General features: G+C 42.6%; 1 protein-coding gene across 4 annotated transcripts in view; it reads right to left on the bottom strand.

Moving 5' to 3' along the window:
- The window catches only part of LOC143293459 (SMC5-SMC6 complex localization factor protein 2-like), a 60,695-nt gene that overhangs the window by 34,881 nt on the left and 13,362 nt on the right, over positions 1–12,452 (bottom strand). For 2 of the 4 annotated variants that reach the window (XM_076604335.1, XM_076604336.1), the window contains one exon: positions 5,203–5,292. In XM_076604335.1, the coding sequence (XP_076460450.1) occupies positions 5,203–5,292 (90 nt within the window). Of the gene's footprint in view, positions 1–5,202; positions 10,544–12,452 lie in introns of all 4 variants that reach the window. The other 2 variants (XM_076604333.1, XM_076604334.1) reach the window with 1 other exon arrangement.

Raw genomic sequence — 12,452 nt, 5'->3', positions numbered from 1 at the left:
GCAAACAAACAAGAAAAACAACAAAACAAAACAAAAAAAACTGCATAAGTCAGTCACCAAGGGTTAACTCAGCAGCTAAAGTTATAGAACTTATCTTCACTTACATTCAAAAGTTAGTCAGACTCAAGAGAACAAGGAAAAGAATAAAGGGCACAAGGAAAAGCACCCTCAGCAACCATCTTCACGAACAATATCCAAATTAAACAGACTTCATTTTATGGATTTTTTCACCATCACAGCTTTTCTTTCTAAAATAAAAGTTTCTGATGACTTAAGTCTCCCAGTTTTTTTTATTTGATCTTAGCACAATCTTTTTCTTGTTGTTACTGTTGTTGTTGCTGTCTCACTGTTGTTACCATGACATTACTCCCGCAATGCTAACTGGGTTCCAGATTGATTCCAAGAGGACCTCTCAGTTTTACTGTTGCTGAGTCAATTAGGAAGTGTTCAGTGTTTCTCTTACAAGTTATATTCAACATACACTTCCATCTAGCTCCCCTCTGACAATCCAAACCCTGAACAACTTGACCTTAGGGGTGCCAGTGAATAAGTCATGAACTGAACTGTACAGCTCCCAACTGACAATTATTATAATTGCTGAATCGCACAGCCTGATTTTTTTCCAATTTGAACCCCCACACACTCAGCTCTGGGTTAAGGCAGCAGCCAGCAGTACAATGAAAAATCCCACAGAGATATTTGCATCTGTTGGGGTTCAAACCCACATCTGTCCTAAGTTCCAGTCATCAATCTTTTTTTTTTTTTTTTTTTGGCTGCCCCACTGATCATCTGCACCGTTTCAGTGGCATTACTCCCACGCCGCTCATTTAGATTCCCCCATACACGGCCACGCCCGGGTTCATCCGTCACAGTTCCAGCGTCGGCAGTCCACAGGGAGCCATCGATGTTAGGTCGCCAGGAGGCCACACACCAGAGGAGACCCTTCACTGTTGCTGAGTCACTTCGGTGGTGTTCAGTGGTGCCTGTTCTGATTTAACGTACTTAGGACACCACCTACTAAGCCCCCTACTAACGACAATAGTGGCTTAGTTGCGGAGCCAGACTGAGTGAGCGTCCCTCCCAGAGTGGAGACCGCCACCACGTCCCTCAAACAACAGCCCCCCATGAATCTGCTGACACTGACAACACTGATAGGACTAGGACTCACCCCAAGTAAAGAAGTGGAGGGGTATTGAAACTGAGGTCACCATGAGAGCAGGGCATGAAAGGCCACAGACTTTGAGGCTGTTTTGTTTATATTGATGATGATGAAGGAGGAGGTGGATGACCATGACGATGTTGCTATGGAGGTCCATTTTGGTTTGGGACTGCGTGACAAGGCTGTACCCTACAATCCCTGTTATAATGATATCCCGGCGTTAACCAGGCCCGAGAGATACAGACACTTGCAGTGTTGGTCAGGTAATTAGAGCAACACACCCAAAGACGCATCCTTGAAGTGGATGACACTTGACTGTGTGGTCCCAGTCTCCCCATTTAAGCCCACAGCACACTCAACTCTGGGTAGCAGCCGGCCACAGGCTGAAAAACCCACCGCCGCTGGGATTCGAACCCGCGTCCTCCCGGCCGTCAGTCCGCGACACTAACCACTTCGCCAGTCATTAATCTTTGATACTGACCACTTCACCTTGACCATGGCATCAAGTTCAGAGTTACAATTAAGAACAAATCATGCCAAAGGAGATGACATGAAGACATTTCTTTCTTACAGACATGTGACATACAATGAAAGTGTGCAAGGATGGAAGAAAGAGATAGTTTGTATGTAGTATCAACTTTGACTGATTGATTGTGTTAAGTTTCCCTGTGTTATGTATCAAGCATGTAACTACAATGAGAGTGTGCAAGGATGGAAGAAAGAGATAGTGTGTATGTAGTATCAACTTTGATTAATTGATTGATTGATTAATCATGTTAAGTTTCCCTGTGTTATGTATCAAGCATGTAACCATTTTTTAAAATTCTTTGTTTCACAAGTAACATATAAATACAAATAACATAAATCAAACAGAACACAAAATCTAAATAACCTGATTTTCTGATGAAGATATGAATTATGGACTAATATGCTGCAAGAATATCACACAGATTATCTCCAGAACTGAAAAAGCAATGCACAATAATATTGAAAGTTTTACTGAAAATCATTAAGAACTTTGAACTAGCAAACTAAAAACAGAACTTGCATTCATAATCAAACTTGTTCACGAATACACTTTTTGCACATACTGTCCACAGTTATCAAAGTGTTTTTTATAAGAAAAAACAAGAACAAATAAATAAAACCCTAACCAATATGTGTATATAATTCTAAAGAAAAGTTCACACAAATGGACAATTTTTATGGCTACACACACACACACACATATATTAAGACTAGACTTTAACACTTGATATGCTCAAAAACATACTTTATAGGACTAAAACTGTAAAAGAAAACAAAAAACAAAACAAAAACAACAACAACAAACAAGCAAAAGAGCAGCTTAGCAAACAATTTGTACAGAAAACTTACCCCGACTTGTCTGACTCTGAGTCTCCATGTTGTTTACACAAAGCCCAGACTTATTGGTGGTATGTATCACATGCTGATGAACTACCCAGTTTTATACTCGTGCACATTGCACTGCTATCACATTCTAATATAAAACTGACATTGACCTGTCAAACACCTGCTGTCCTGCCTCACAGTCACACTGCAAAACCAGAACTACAGACTTCACAAAAAGTTAAGGACTGCTTCATAAAATCAGGTATGTTTTCTTCAATTGTTAAAAAGTCAGGAGATGACATGAATTACGCATGGTGCCTGTGGTCCACCACTGGCTTCTTACTGAATACATTAATGCCTGTTTCAGGCACACACACACACACCACGAGCAGCTTGAAATATCAATGGTTCAGTTAAAAAATTACGTTTATTTAGTGGTTTATAAATGACTGTTGTGGATGCAGTGCCAGGTTGTTAAGTACCAGCAAGCAGCACTGGTGCCATCGCCATCGGTGAATGGATTGAGAAAAAAATGACAGAGTTTCAATTCAAAGACTTCGTCAGAGGTTTACCAAAGCTATTTGCCAGTGTTCTGGATGACGAGGGCTGCCCAACCCTGAATGCACCATGTCGCATGGGTGCTGCCTGTGATTTGGAAGCCCTAAAGTGAGAGGTGAGTGTATGAGAGTGTTTGAAATGAGTGGCACGATGGATTCAATTTTTCTTTTATGTTCATTCCAGTTAATTCAGTGTCCACTTTAGAATATTTGTATGCAGTAAACACGTCGATGGTGCAGTTAGTATCACTGTATGTGTTCTGTCCAGAGTTAGTATTTCTTTCCTTTTAATTGTGAACAAGAAAAATGAGGTCGTCATCTTAAAACACAACAAACCTTCTAGTAGGCCTAACTCAGTGGGAAGCGGTTTTTAGGATTTTCCGATTTCATGACCTATATCAATGAAATAAACCGTTAATAATTCGGAAATATGGCTTAATTCGGGAGACTTACAACCTGTTATTGGTATAACTGTGAAGATTTTTTTTGACTCGCCTGTGTAAACAAAGTGAGTCTGTTTTAACCTGGTGTTCAGTTATCTCTCTCTCTCTCTGTGCGTGTGTGTGTGTGTGTGTGTGTGTGTGTGTGTGTGTGTGTGTCTGTGTGTGTGTGTCTGTCTGTGTGTGTGTGTGTGTGTGTGTGGTAAACTTAAACATTGCCATTTTCTCTGGAAATACTTTGTCTGCCAATACCAAATTTAGCGTAAACACAGCATGAAAAAAAATCTTCAAAGTCATACCAATAACAGGTTGCAAGTCTCCCGAATTAAGCCCTATTTCCAAATCATTAACAGTTTATTTCGCTGATATACATTCTGAAATAAAAAAAATTCTAGAAGAAAGAGAAACACCCGTAGGTGCTGGGGAGGACCCAGAGAAGCAGTGTCTCAACCCGTCCTTGGAACAATTCTGCACCATCCTTGGAGGCCTGCGCTGTGTTCACGATGGGTGCAGGCACGCACAGGACACTCCATTAAGAATTCCAAGGGACACAGCTGCTCCCGAACAGAGGCAAAAGAGACCACAAGATGCAACTCGCGACAGCCTAAAAAGAAGTATCCCCATGGGTGTACCAGCCAGTATTTCATGACTGCAGAGCCCACCGGCAAAAGACACCACCCTCCACTTCCCACTTTTTCATACTATGTTTACGCCAAATTGGGTATTGGCAGACAGTATTTCCAGAGAAAACAGCAATGTTCAAGTTTACCACAGACACAAACACAGACAACCGAACACCGGGTTAAAACATACTCACTTTATTTACATAAGTGAATCAAAAAGGACTGAAACTTCCGTCGGAAAGATTGTTTTGAGATCAGTGCCATATTGCCCACAGGCCACTGTTGACAGCTTGTGGTAAAACTCCACATAGTAGTGTGCAGAAATTAAACTTGCCACATATTCATTTCTAAGAAAACTGCTTCTTGTGAGAATGGATCTAAAGCAGTTACAGATGCATTAGGGGGTTTCTCACTGATGTTAACTAATGGATTGAATTTTTTAATACTGATATAGTATTAACTAATTAGAGTTTGATAAACAACCAATCTCCTGCAGGCTGAGCCAGTTACTCACAGCAGTTGTCACCTCCATAATATCAAAGTCTGTTCAGCCAACACAAGCCATAGTGTAACTGGTACAAGGGAACAGCCTGGCTTGGATTAAAAGATGATGATGGTAACAATAGTTCAGTTCAGTTCAGTTCAGTTGCTCAAGGATGTGTCACTGCATTTGAACAAATCCATTTTCGCTACACTCCATCTGCTAAGCAGATGCCTGACCAGCAGCATAACCCAACGTAACAATAATCATTGTATAAGGTGTTCTCTATGTCAAGGAAAGTTCTTTGTTCGCTGATGGCAACAAAAGCAAGTGCTGGCTGTTTCATCCTCTGGGGATCCACACACCAGGCTTACCATCCCTGACTGCTGACTGTAGCTGTTTAAAGCAACTAAAACAGATCCTATAGGAACAGAGTTTAGGAAATATAATAACTTTTTTCTTTAATCAATTTAAGTATAAAATGACATTTTAATAAAACAAAACAAAACAAAAAAAAAAAAAAGGGGGGGGGGGGGGGGGGGGAAGGGGAAGATATTCTTCACACAAAAAGAGCCAACACAATTCTCACCATCATGATCAGAGTGTGAAGGGTCCAGATCTGTCTTGTCCTCCATGGCTGTAGTGGAGGAGACTCGAGCCAGCTTGAAGGTCCGGAGAGCTGAGAACAGACCTGGAGGGCTACAACTTGTCCTGCCAGACTCCTCGTCTTCTGACACAACATCAACACAACCCCCACCACCCTCAACCTCTACTCCCTCGGACTCTACAGGGCTAGCCACTAAAGAGGATGCACAATCACCCTCACTGGACATCTGGGACTGATCTGGGGCCGTTAACACACCAAATCTTGCCGGGTCACTGCTTTGCACTGTTGGCAGTGTTGAAGAGTTCTCGGTCAACAAATCTGACTCAGAGTCTGTGAGCTCCTGATCATGAAAGGGTGAACTGCTGCATGGTAGGTGTTCTGAGGCAGGGAGGATGGCCTGTGGTTTGAGAACAGGGGGAGAGGATGTGTGGCTGGAGAAGGTCCCATCATTACATTCGTTGTAATGAGTCAAGCGTGGTGGAGAGGAGGGGGACTGATTTCCAGGGCTCCTCTCATTTTTTTCTATCTCTGCTGTTACAGACAGCAGTGGTGCTGGGTCATCACAGGTTTCTGAGGTTATTTCTCCATCTTCAATTCTGTCCTCTGGTGATGAATCTACTGCTGCTGTAGTAACAGTCACTGCACTGACATGTCTGTCTTCAATGCCCTCGTCTTCAGAATGGTCCATGCCTTCTTTTTCCAACATGTCAGCAGATGCTGTCAGCATGTCAATTGCAGCTGATGACGGAGGTTCTGAATGTAAATACCTCAATTCCATCACAGAATCAGAAGAGGATTTTTTCATACTAACCTCAGCACCTGAAGTTAACTCACTTCCCTCAGAAGCTCCTGATTCTGTTTCCATTTTGGACCCAACAGATAATTCCATATCCACATTTGTAGCAGCAGATTCCATTTCTTTTTCAGGTGCAGATAATTCTTTTTGCATGTTTGTAGAAGCTGGTTCAGACTGTGCTTTCACATCAGATAGCTCTCTCTCTTTATCTGTGGATATTTGACTCGCTTTTAAATTGCCTTTCCACCCTATTTTATTAGACAAATTTTCAGATACCTCTTGATCCATGTCAACTTCTTCTAATTCTGCATCTTGAGGCTGTGGATCTTGCAAAAAATAACTGCTGTCTTTCGGTGCAGAACTGGTGTCAGCGAGTTTGCTTTCTGAACTCTGACCAGCACAAAGGTTTGCTAAGTTTAACATTTGTACCAGTTTCAAATCCTCCATAGAACTCCCTGATTCTGCAGTGACCTCAATTTCAATATTTTTGTCATCTGGACAGGCTCCCAAGTTCACCATGGGCTCAAAACTGAGTTCAAGAGACTTGTTTCTAGGAACAAGAAGACTAAAGCAGGTGGTTACAAACTCTTCCTCATTCTGTGCACCTCTTTCAGCAGATCCACTCTGTTTGGCAGAAGCCGGTGAAATACTGCTGTCTGCTGTTGATGAGGAGTTTCCATGAGTTCCATTTTCACCTGTGACAGTATGACCAGTGATGTCCATGACAATGCTGATGTCTGTTGTTCCTGAGGAATCCTGTTCTAACCTGACACATGGCGGTGCTCCGTTATCAGTCAACTCACCCAGTGAAGAAACAACAGAAACAGTCTTAGACCCATGTTGGTCTGTCTCAGCCATCTGCAATGGATTTCTTTCAATGGATTTCATTTTCTCTGAGAATTGGACAGAAGCATTTCCTTGATGGTCTAGCAGTTGAACCTGACCTGACACTGCTTGATCTGAAGCGGTGTTGATTGACAGACTGATGTGCACAGGCTGAGGTTTGCCATCAATGTGCGAGTGTTTCCCAGACTGAATAATGCTGCCAGGGGCACTGTTGTCTTCCATTGTCAGATCCTTGACTACTGCAGTCAAGGCAATTGACTCATCCAAACCCACATCTGAACACAGTTCCGTGTCCAAGTTTTCTTTGCTGATATTTTGTCCATCCTCTGACAAGTCCATTTGTTTGGAGAGGCCGTAATTTCCAACACAAGATGAATAACCTGTTGTTTCTTCTCTGACACTGTTTGTCTCAGCAATGATCTCAGATTTTACTGCAACAGTGTTGTCTGGTTGTACCTTCAGTGAAGGTCTGTCAGTCTCAAGACACGAGTCTATTTCTCTGAGTATCTCATCGTCATCAATAAACACATCAGTCTGATAGCTTTGTTCGTCAAGATCAGAACAGTCTGAAGACACATGCCTTTCTCTGTGTGTATGACTGTCCTGTTCACACTGCTCTGAATTTGAGTTCACTGGAACTGCACCTCCTCCATGTGCTGTGCGATCTGCCATGCTTGAATGATCCTCCTCTTTGCAGACTGTCTCTGCAGCGTGGGACTGCTGGTTAACTGCAGACCCAGTTATCTGCTCAATGTCTGTGATGTATTCAGCTACTGATGGTGCACCAAATGACTGTGCTGCTCCAACACATTTGTCTTCACCTTTATCATTCTTCAGCTTATCAGCAGCTGAAGGGTCAGCTTTTGCAGTCTCCATCAGTTTCAAACCTCCCTTTTTCCGGACTGAAAACAAAGCTTTTAACTTGTCTCGCTGATTGACACTGGTCAAACTGTCTTTTTTTGCTTTTTTAACAAATGGAATGTTTATTCTTGGCTGTCTGGTGTCTGTTTGTTCACTCTTTTCTGAAAACACGCCAGACTGAGGATCAATTTTCTTCTTACCACCACTTTCAACTTCATCTGTTAGTGAAAGATCACTGATTTCTTCAAGATCCTCAGAATATATTCTCTCAGGGTCATGGCACTCATAGTCATGACACTCATAATCTTGGCACTCATGGTCATGATACTCATAGTCTTGGTACTCATAGTCTGGGCACTCATAGTTAGGGCACTCAAAGTCAATGTCTTCAGGAACGTTTGAAAAATCCACCCTCCAATCAGCTTCTTCACTGGCTGATTTGTAATCTGACTTGAGATACCGGCTGTCACTGCTGGCTTCAAACTGACGCTGAAAATAGGACTCATGGTCTATAAAGTGCCACAGACTGTTTTGAGAATTCCCATAAATATGTGTTCTATCTGCCCATTTCTTGTGCTGGGCTTCCCAGTCTGTTTCAACTGAGGATAACATCAATTTTGAACATTTGTATGCCAAAAAGTCAATGACGTACCGTCCTTCTGCTTGAGAATGTGGGAACAAGTCACTGAAGTCAAATTCTTTTGTCTGTGTGTGCTCATCCAGAGCATCTGACCCCAATTCATCAGCGCCAGTAACAACAGCAGCAGTTTCATTTTCACTTCCAACCTCTGCCAAGGCATTTACTTGCACTTCATTTGTGCTGCTTTCAACCACAGGCACCTGACATGTTTCTGACTCAAGCTCTTCTGGAGAACTAGGAGATTGAAAGGCTTTGAATGGCTCCTGGTGGGACTTGACCTTGATCAGCCTCCTCTCTGAAGAACAATGCCCAGATGAAGGACTAGGAGCTGATGGCAATCTGGGCTTTATGCTTCTGCTTGGTGTCACATCTGATCCTTGCTGTTTGGCTTTGACCTTGACAATCCTTCTGTGTGGGGTGGGCTCCACTGTGGGTGATGAAGAAATGGGTTCGTGCCCTGCAGTTTCCTTTGGGGTCTTTCCTTTCTTGTTGAGAATGCGCACAATTCTTTTGTGTGGAGTTGGTTGGTGATGAAACTGTTCACAGTCAGCACCAGCACTGTGTGTGCTCTGCTCTTTCTGTGTGGCTGTATTGTGGGAATCCACCACTGTGACTATTCCAGTGTCCATAACATCATGATGACATGAATCATCATCTGGAGTCTCTTGGGGAACAGACCCTTGAAAGGACTCAACTGATGGAGAAGCCTTCTGTGGCTGTGGTATTTTGCAAAATTCACTGGCTTCAGTTTTTTCTGAAGATGATAACTGATGTAGCTTTCTCCTATGGGTTTTCCGAGCAGCTGGTGGCTTGATGACCAATTCAATATCCACACCATCCGTATTCAAATACCGCTCTGTCACCTTCCCAGACTCTTCCTGCTTTTGCCCTTGAATAGCTGAGGTCTGAACTGCAATGCAAGCGTCTAGCTCTTTCAGTTTCTCTTCCTTGTCTTCTGACGAACAGATGAAAGCAGAGGCTTTCTTCTCACTGCTTTCTGTGCATTGTGGGTTGTTAAGGGTGTGTCTTGATGACCTTGGACCTTGAGATGGAATGAGAACTGCAGAAGCATCTGCTGGTTCAGGCAATCGTTCAGTCAGCTCTTTGAGGTTTTGCAGAATTTGACTGACCAGAAGGTTCGGGCAGTGGTCAGAACCTGACAAACCCTGAGGCTGTGCACTTTCTCCACCCTCAGCATCTGTCCTTTCGGATTCCTTAGACTCTTTGGTACTGTCAGGGAGATGGAGTGTCAAGGTAGTTTCACTTGATGAAACATCCCAGCGAGAGGCTTTGCCTTTACCCGTGCCTCCACTCGCAGGACATGCTTTATTACTGTCAGACACCGCCAATGATGGAACACCTAAATGAGAGGCCTTGCCTTCAGAGGCCTTGCCTATGCCAACAACTTCTTTATCTGGTTCGAAGACAGTCAGTGCTCTGCTGTGTGGGCAGAATATCCCAGCGAGAGACCCTGCCTATTCTTCTGCAAGTATCCTGATGTGCATGGGGTTGAGTGCAGACAAATGCCTGTGAATCTGCAACACCTGTAGTCTGCTTAAGAAGTTCTCCTGTGCAAGGATTCTCTTCAGACTTAAAACAGTGCTTCACAGATTCACTCAACTTGTCACCTTCTACAGGGACTTGTGGTTCACTGACAATGGAAGAGCTTCTGGCTCTCCTGGATGAGGAGTCATATGAGGTCCTTCTACTTGTAAAGTCTGACTGTTCAGAATGGAAACAGGACTGCCTGAAGTGTCCATGAGCTGTAAACCGACCCCTAAAAGCTTGTCCCTGAAAATGACCTCGATTTTTTACACCCCTTCCTCGACCTCTGAAGTGTCTTTGGTTCTTTGCCGGCGGTCTCTGCCTGAAAGGATGGTCCCTGAAGCAGCGCCAATGATGGCCTTGATCAGAGCCCCCTGGAATGGACCAATGATCACCTCTTCCCCATCGGATGCCTGATCCTCGCTGGTCCCTGCCAGAGAACCCAGGACGGAACTGCCACTGATGCTTATATCTACGATGCTGACTCTGCTCTTCTGATCCTGCCCCAGATGGCTGCCTCCAGCCTGTGCCCCTCCTCTGGCTGCTCAACCGGTCCACAGTATGGTGCCGATGAGGCTGCACTGAGAGTCCCTGATGACTTTGGGGCGGACCTTTCTCTGGGAGACTGTAATTGTCTAGAAAAAGACATGCAGAAGAAGAATTCATTTAATAATTCACCGATTCCTCCTTCTCTTCCCTGCTGCTTTACTGACACTCACTGACTGACCGGAAAATTTCAAATGGATGCTGAAAGCATATGATGAAAAGCAAAAAGAAGAAAAAAACATCTAGCTTTGTTTTTGAAGAGCTCCCAGCACCCACATGGCCTTTGAGATTAAGTCTGGACTATAATAAATAGCATGAATTAGAAAAACAACAACAACCAAAAACACACACAAAAAACAACCACAGAGCACCATCATCATGCATTCCACAAATCACTCACCAAACACTGACAGGATGCAGAAAATAACAGGGGTGATTTCTGCCTGCCTGCACTCCTTCATGTATATAAAAAAAACTGCTGTTATCGTTCTTGCTCAGCTGGCTAACTAGGAAAAAAAATGTCATTCTTGATTCTGGTAACACGTGTGGCTACCAAGCAACCAGCAGCATCATTCATTACAGCAATTGTCACTAACCAGAAACACCTATCAGTTTTGCGCATCATCAATATGTAACAATTAAATCTAGTGACAGAATCTTCTCCTTCATGTTTTTAATGCCCCATCTGATTGTGCCATCTGTGTGACATCATTCCAATGCCACTTATCCTGAATGTCTTATACACTATGTAAGTGCAATGGTGTTATGGTAATACACCTGAAAAGGAAGTGAGCGGCCAATGGTTCGAGTCCCTACAGTGGTATTTTGTATGCTAGTCTGTCGGATGACACAATAAAACGGGGTCCTGTGTGCAGCAAGTGGCTACAGCACATGAAAATACTCATAACAAAGTGGCAAATTCAGTGGAATGTTTTACTTTGATATCAAAATTAACAGATTTGCAGACAGAAAAAAAGGTGGTGGTTCTCTACCATAAATTTCACACAAACTGACAAAGAAATCTGCTGTGACAAAAAACTCAATACAACACAATACAACACAACTGAACATTGGAGATCACCACTATGTCCTTCCAATGGCAAACCCATGAATCTGCCAACACTGAAGACTTAAACAAGAACTCATTAAAGCCATTAAAATGAAAGGGGAATTGAGAAATAGGTCACCATGAGAACAGGCATGAAAGGCCACAAAATATGGGATTAACAAAAAACAAAAGAAAAAAAGAAAAAAGAATAGGAAAATCAAGATGCTGCTGCTGTGAATCCATTCTGGCTTGGGACCATGCAGCAGGGTTGTACTCTGCTACATCTCCTTTCATAAAGTTTCAGCCTGATCAATTTTACATACACTGCAATGATGCCTAGCGTAGAAGAGTAACACTCTCAAAGGTGCGCAGATCTGTGAAGTGGATAACATTTGACTGTGTGTCCCCAGTCCTATTTGAACTACTGGCACAATCAACTCTGGGAAAAAGCCAAATATAGGCTATAAAATCTCAAAATATGGGCCATAAAATCTTAATGCTATGCATTTAATGATTTATGATCCAAATGATTCATTTACTTAAAGAAAAAAAAGTATGCAATAATAACTCTTCCACATTCCATCATTTTATATTGTAGTTTCTTACACTCAATGTCAATTTTAACTAATTTAAGTGCATGAAAAAGAACCCACAGGACTACAATTTATCACCTACGCAGGCTGGAGTACAAGAAGAAGAAGAAGAACAGGAAGAAGATGACAATGATGAAGAAGAAGATGACAAAGAATAAGAAGAAGAAGGAGAAGAAGAAGAATGCATTACGCAAACACAAAGTTGACATTTGAAGATTTATAACATGACATAGGATTTCACATTGTAAAACATTAATTGTTGAGGGGGGAGGGGGAGGCACACACACATATACACACACATAATGTATATAATATATATAATTATAGTAAGAAAGAGACAGACAGACAGACAGAGAC

The sequence above is a fragment of the Babylonia areolata genome, chromosome 19 (genome assembly GCF_041734735.1).
Source record: "Babylonia areolata isolate BAREFJ2019XMU chromosome 19, ASM4173473v1, whole genome shotgun sequence".
NCBI lineage: Eukaryota > Metazoa > Mollusca > Gastropoda > Neogastropoda > Buccinidae > Babylonia > Babylonia areolata.
Note: the sequence above shows the minus strand (reverse complement) of the source record. Positions and strands in the feature narration are given on the sequence as shown.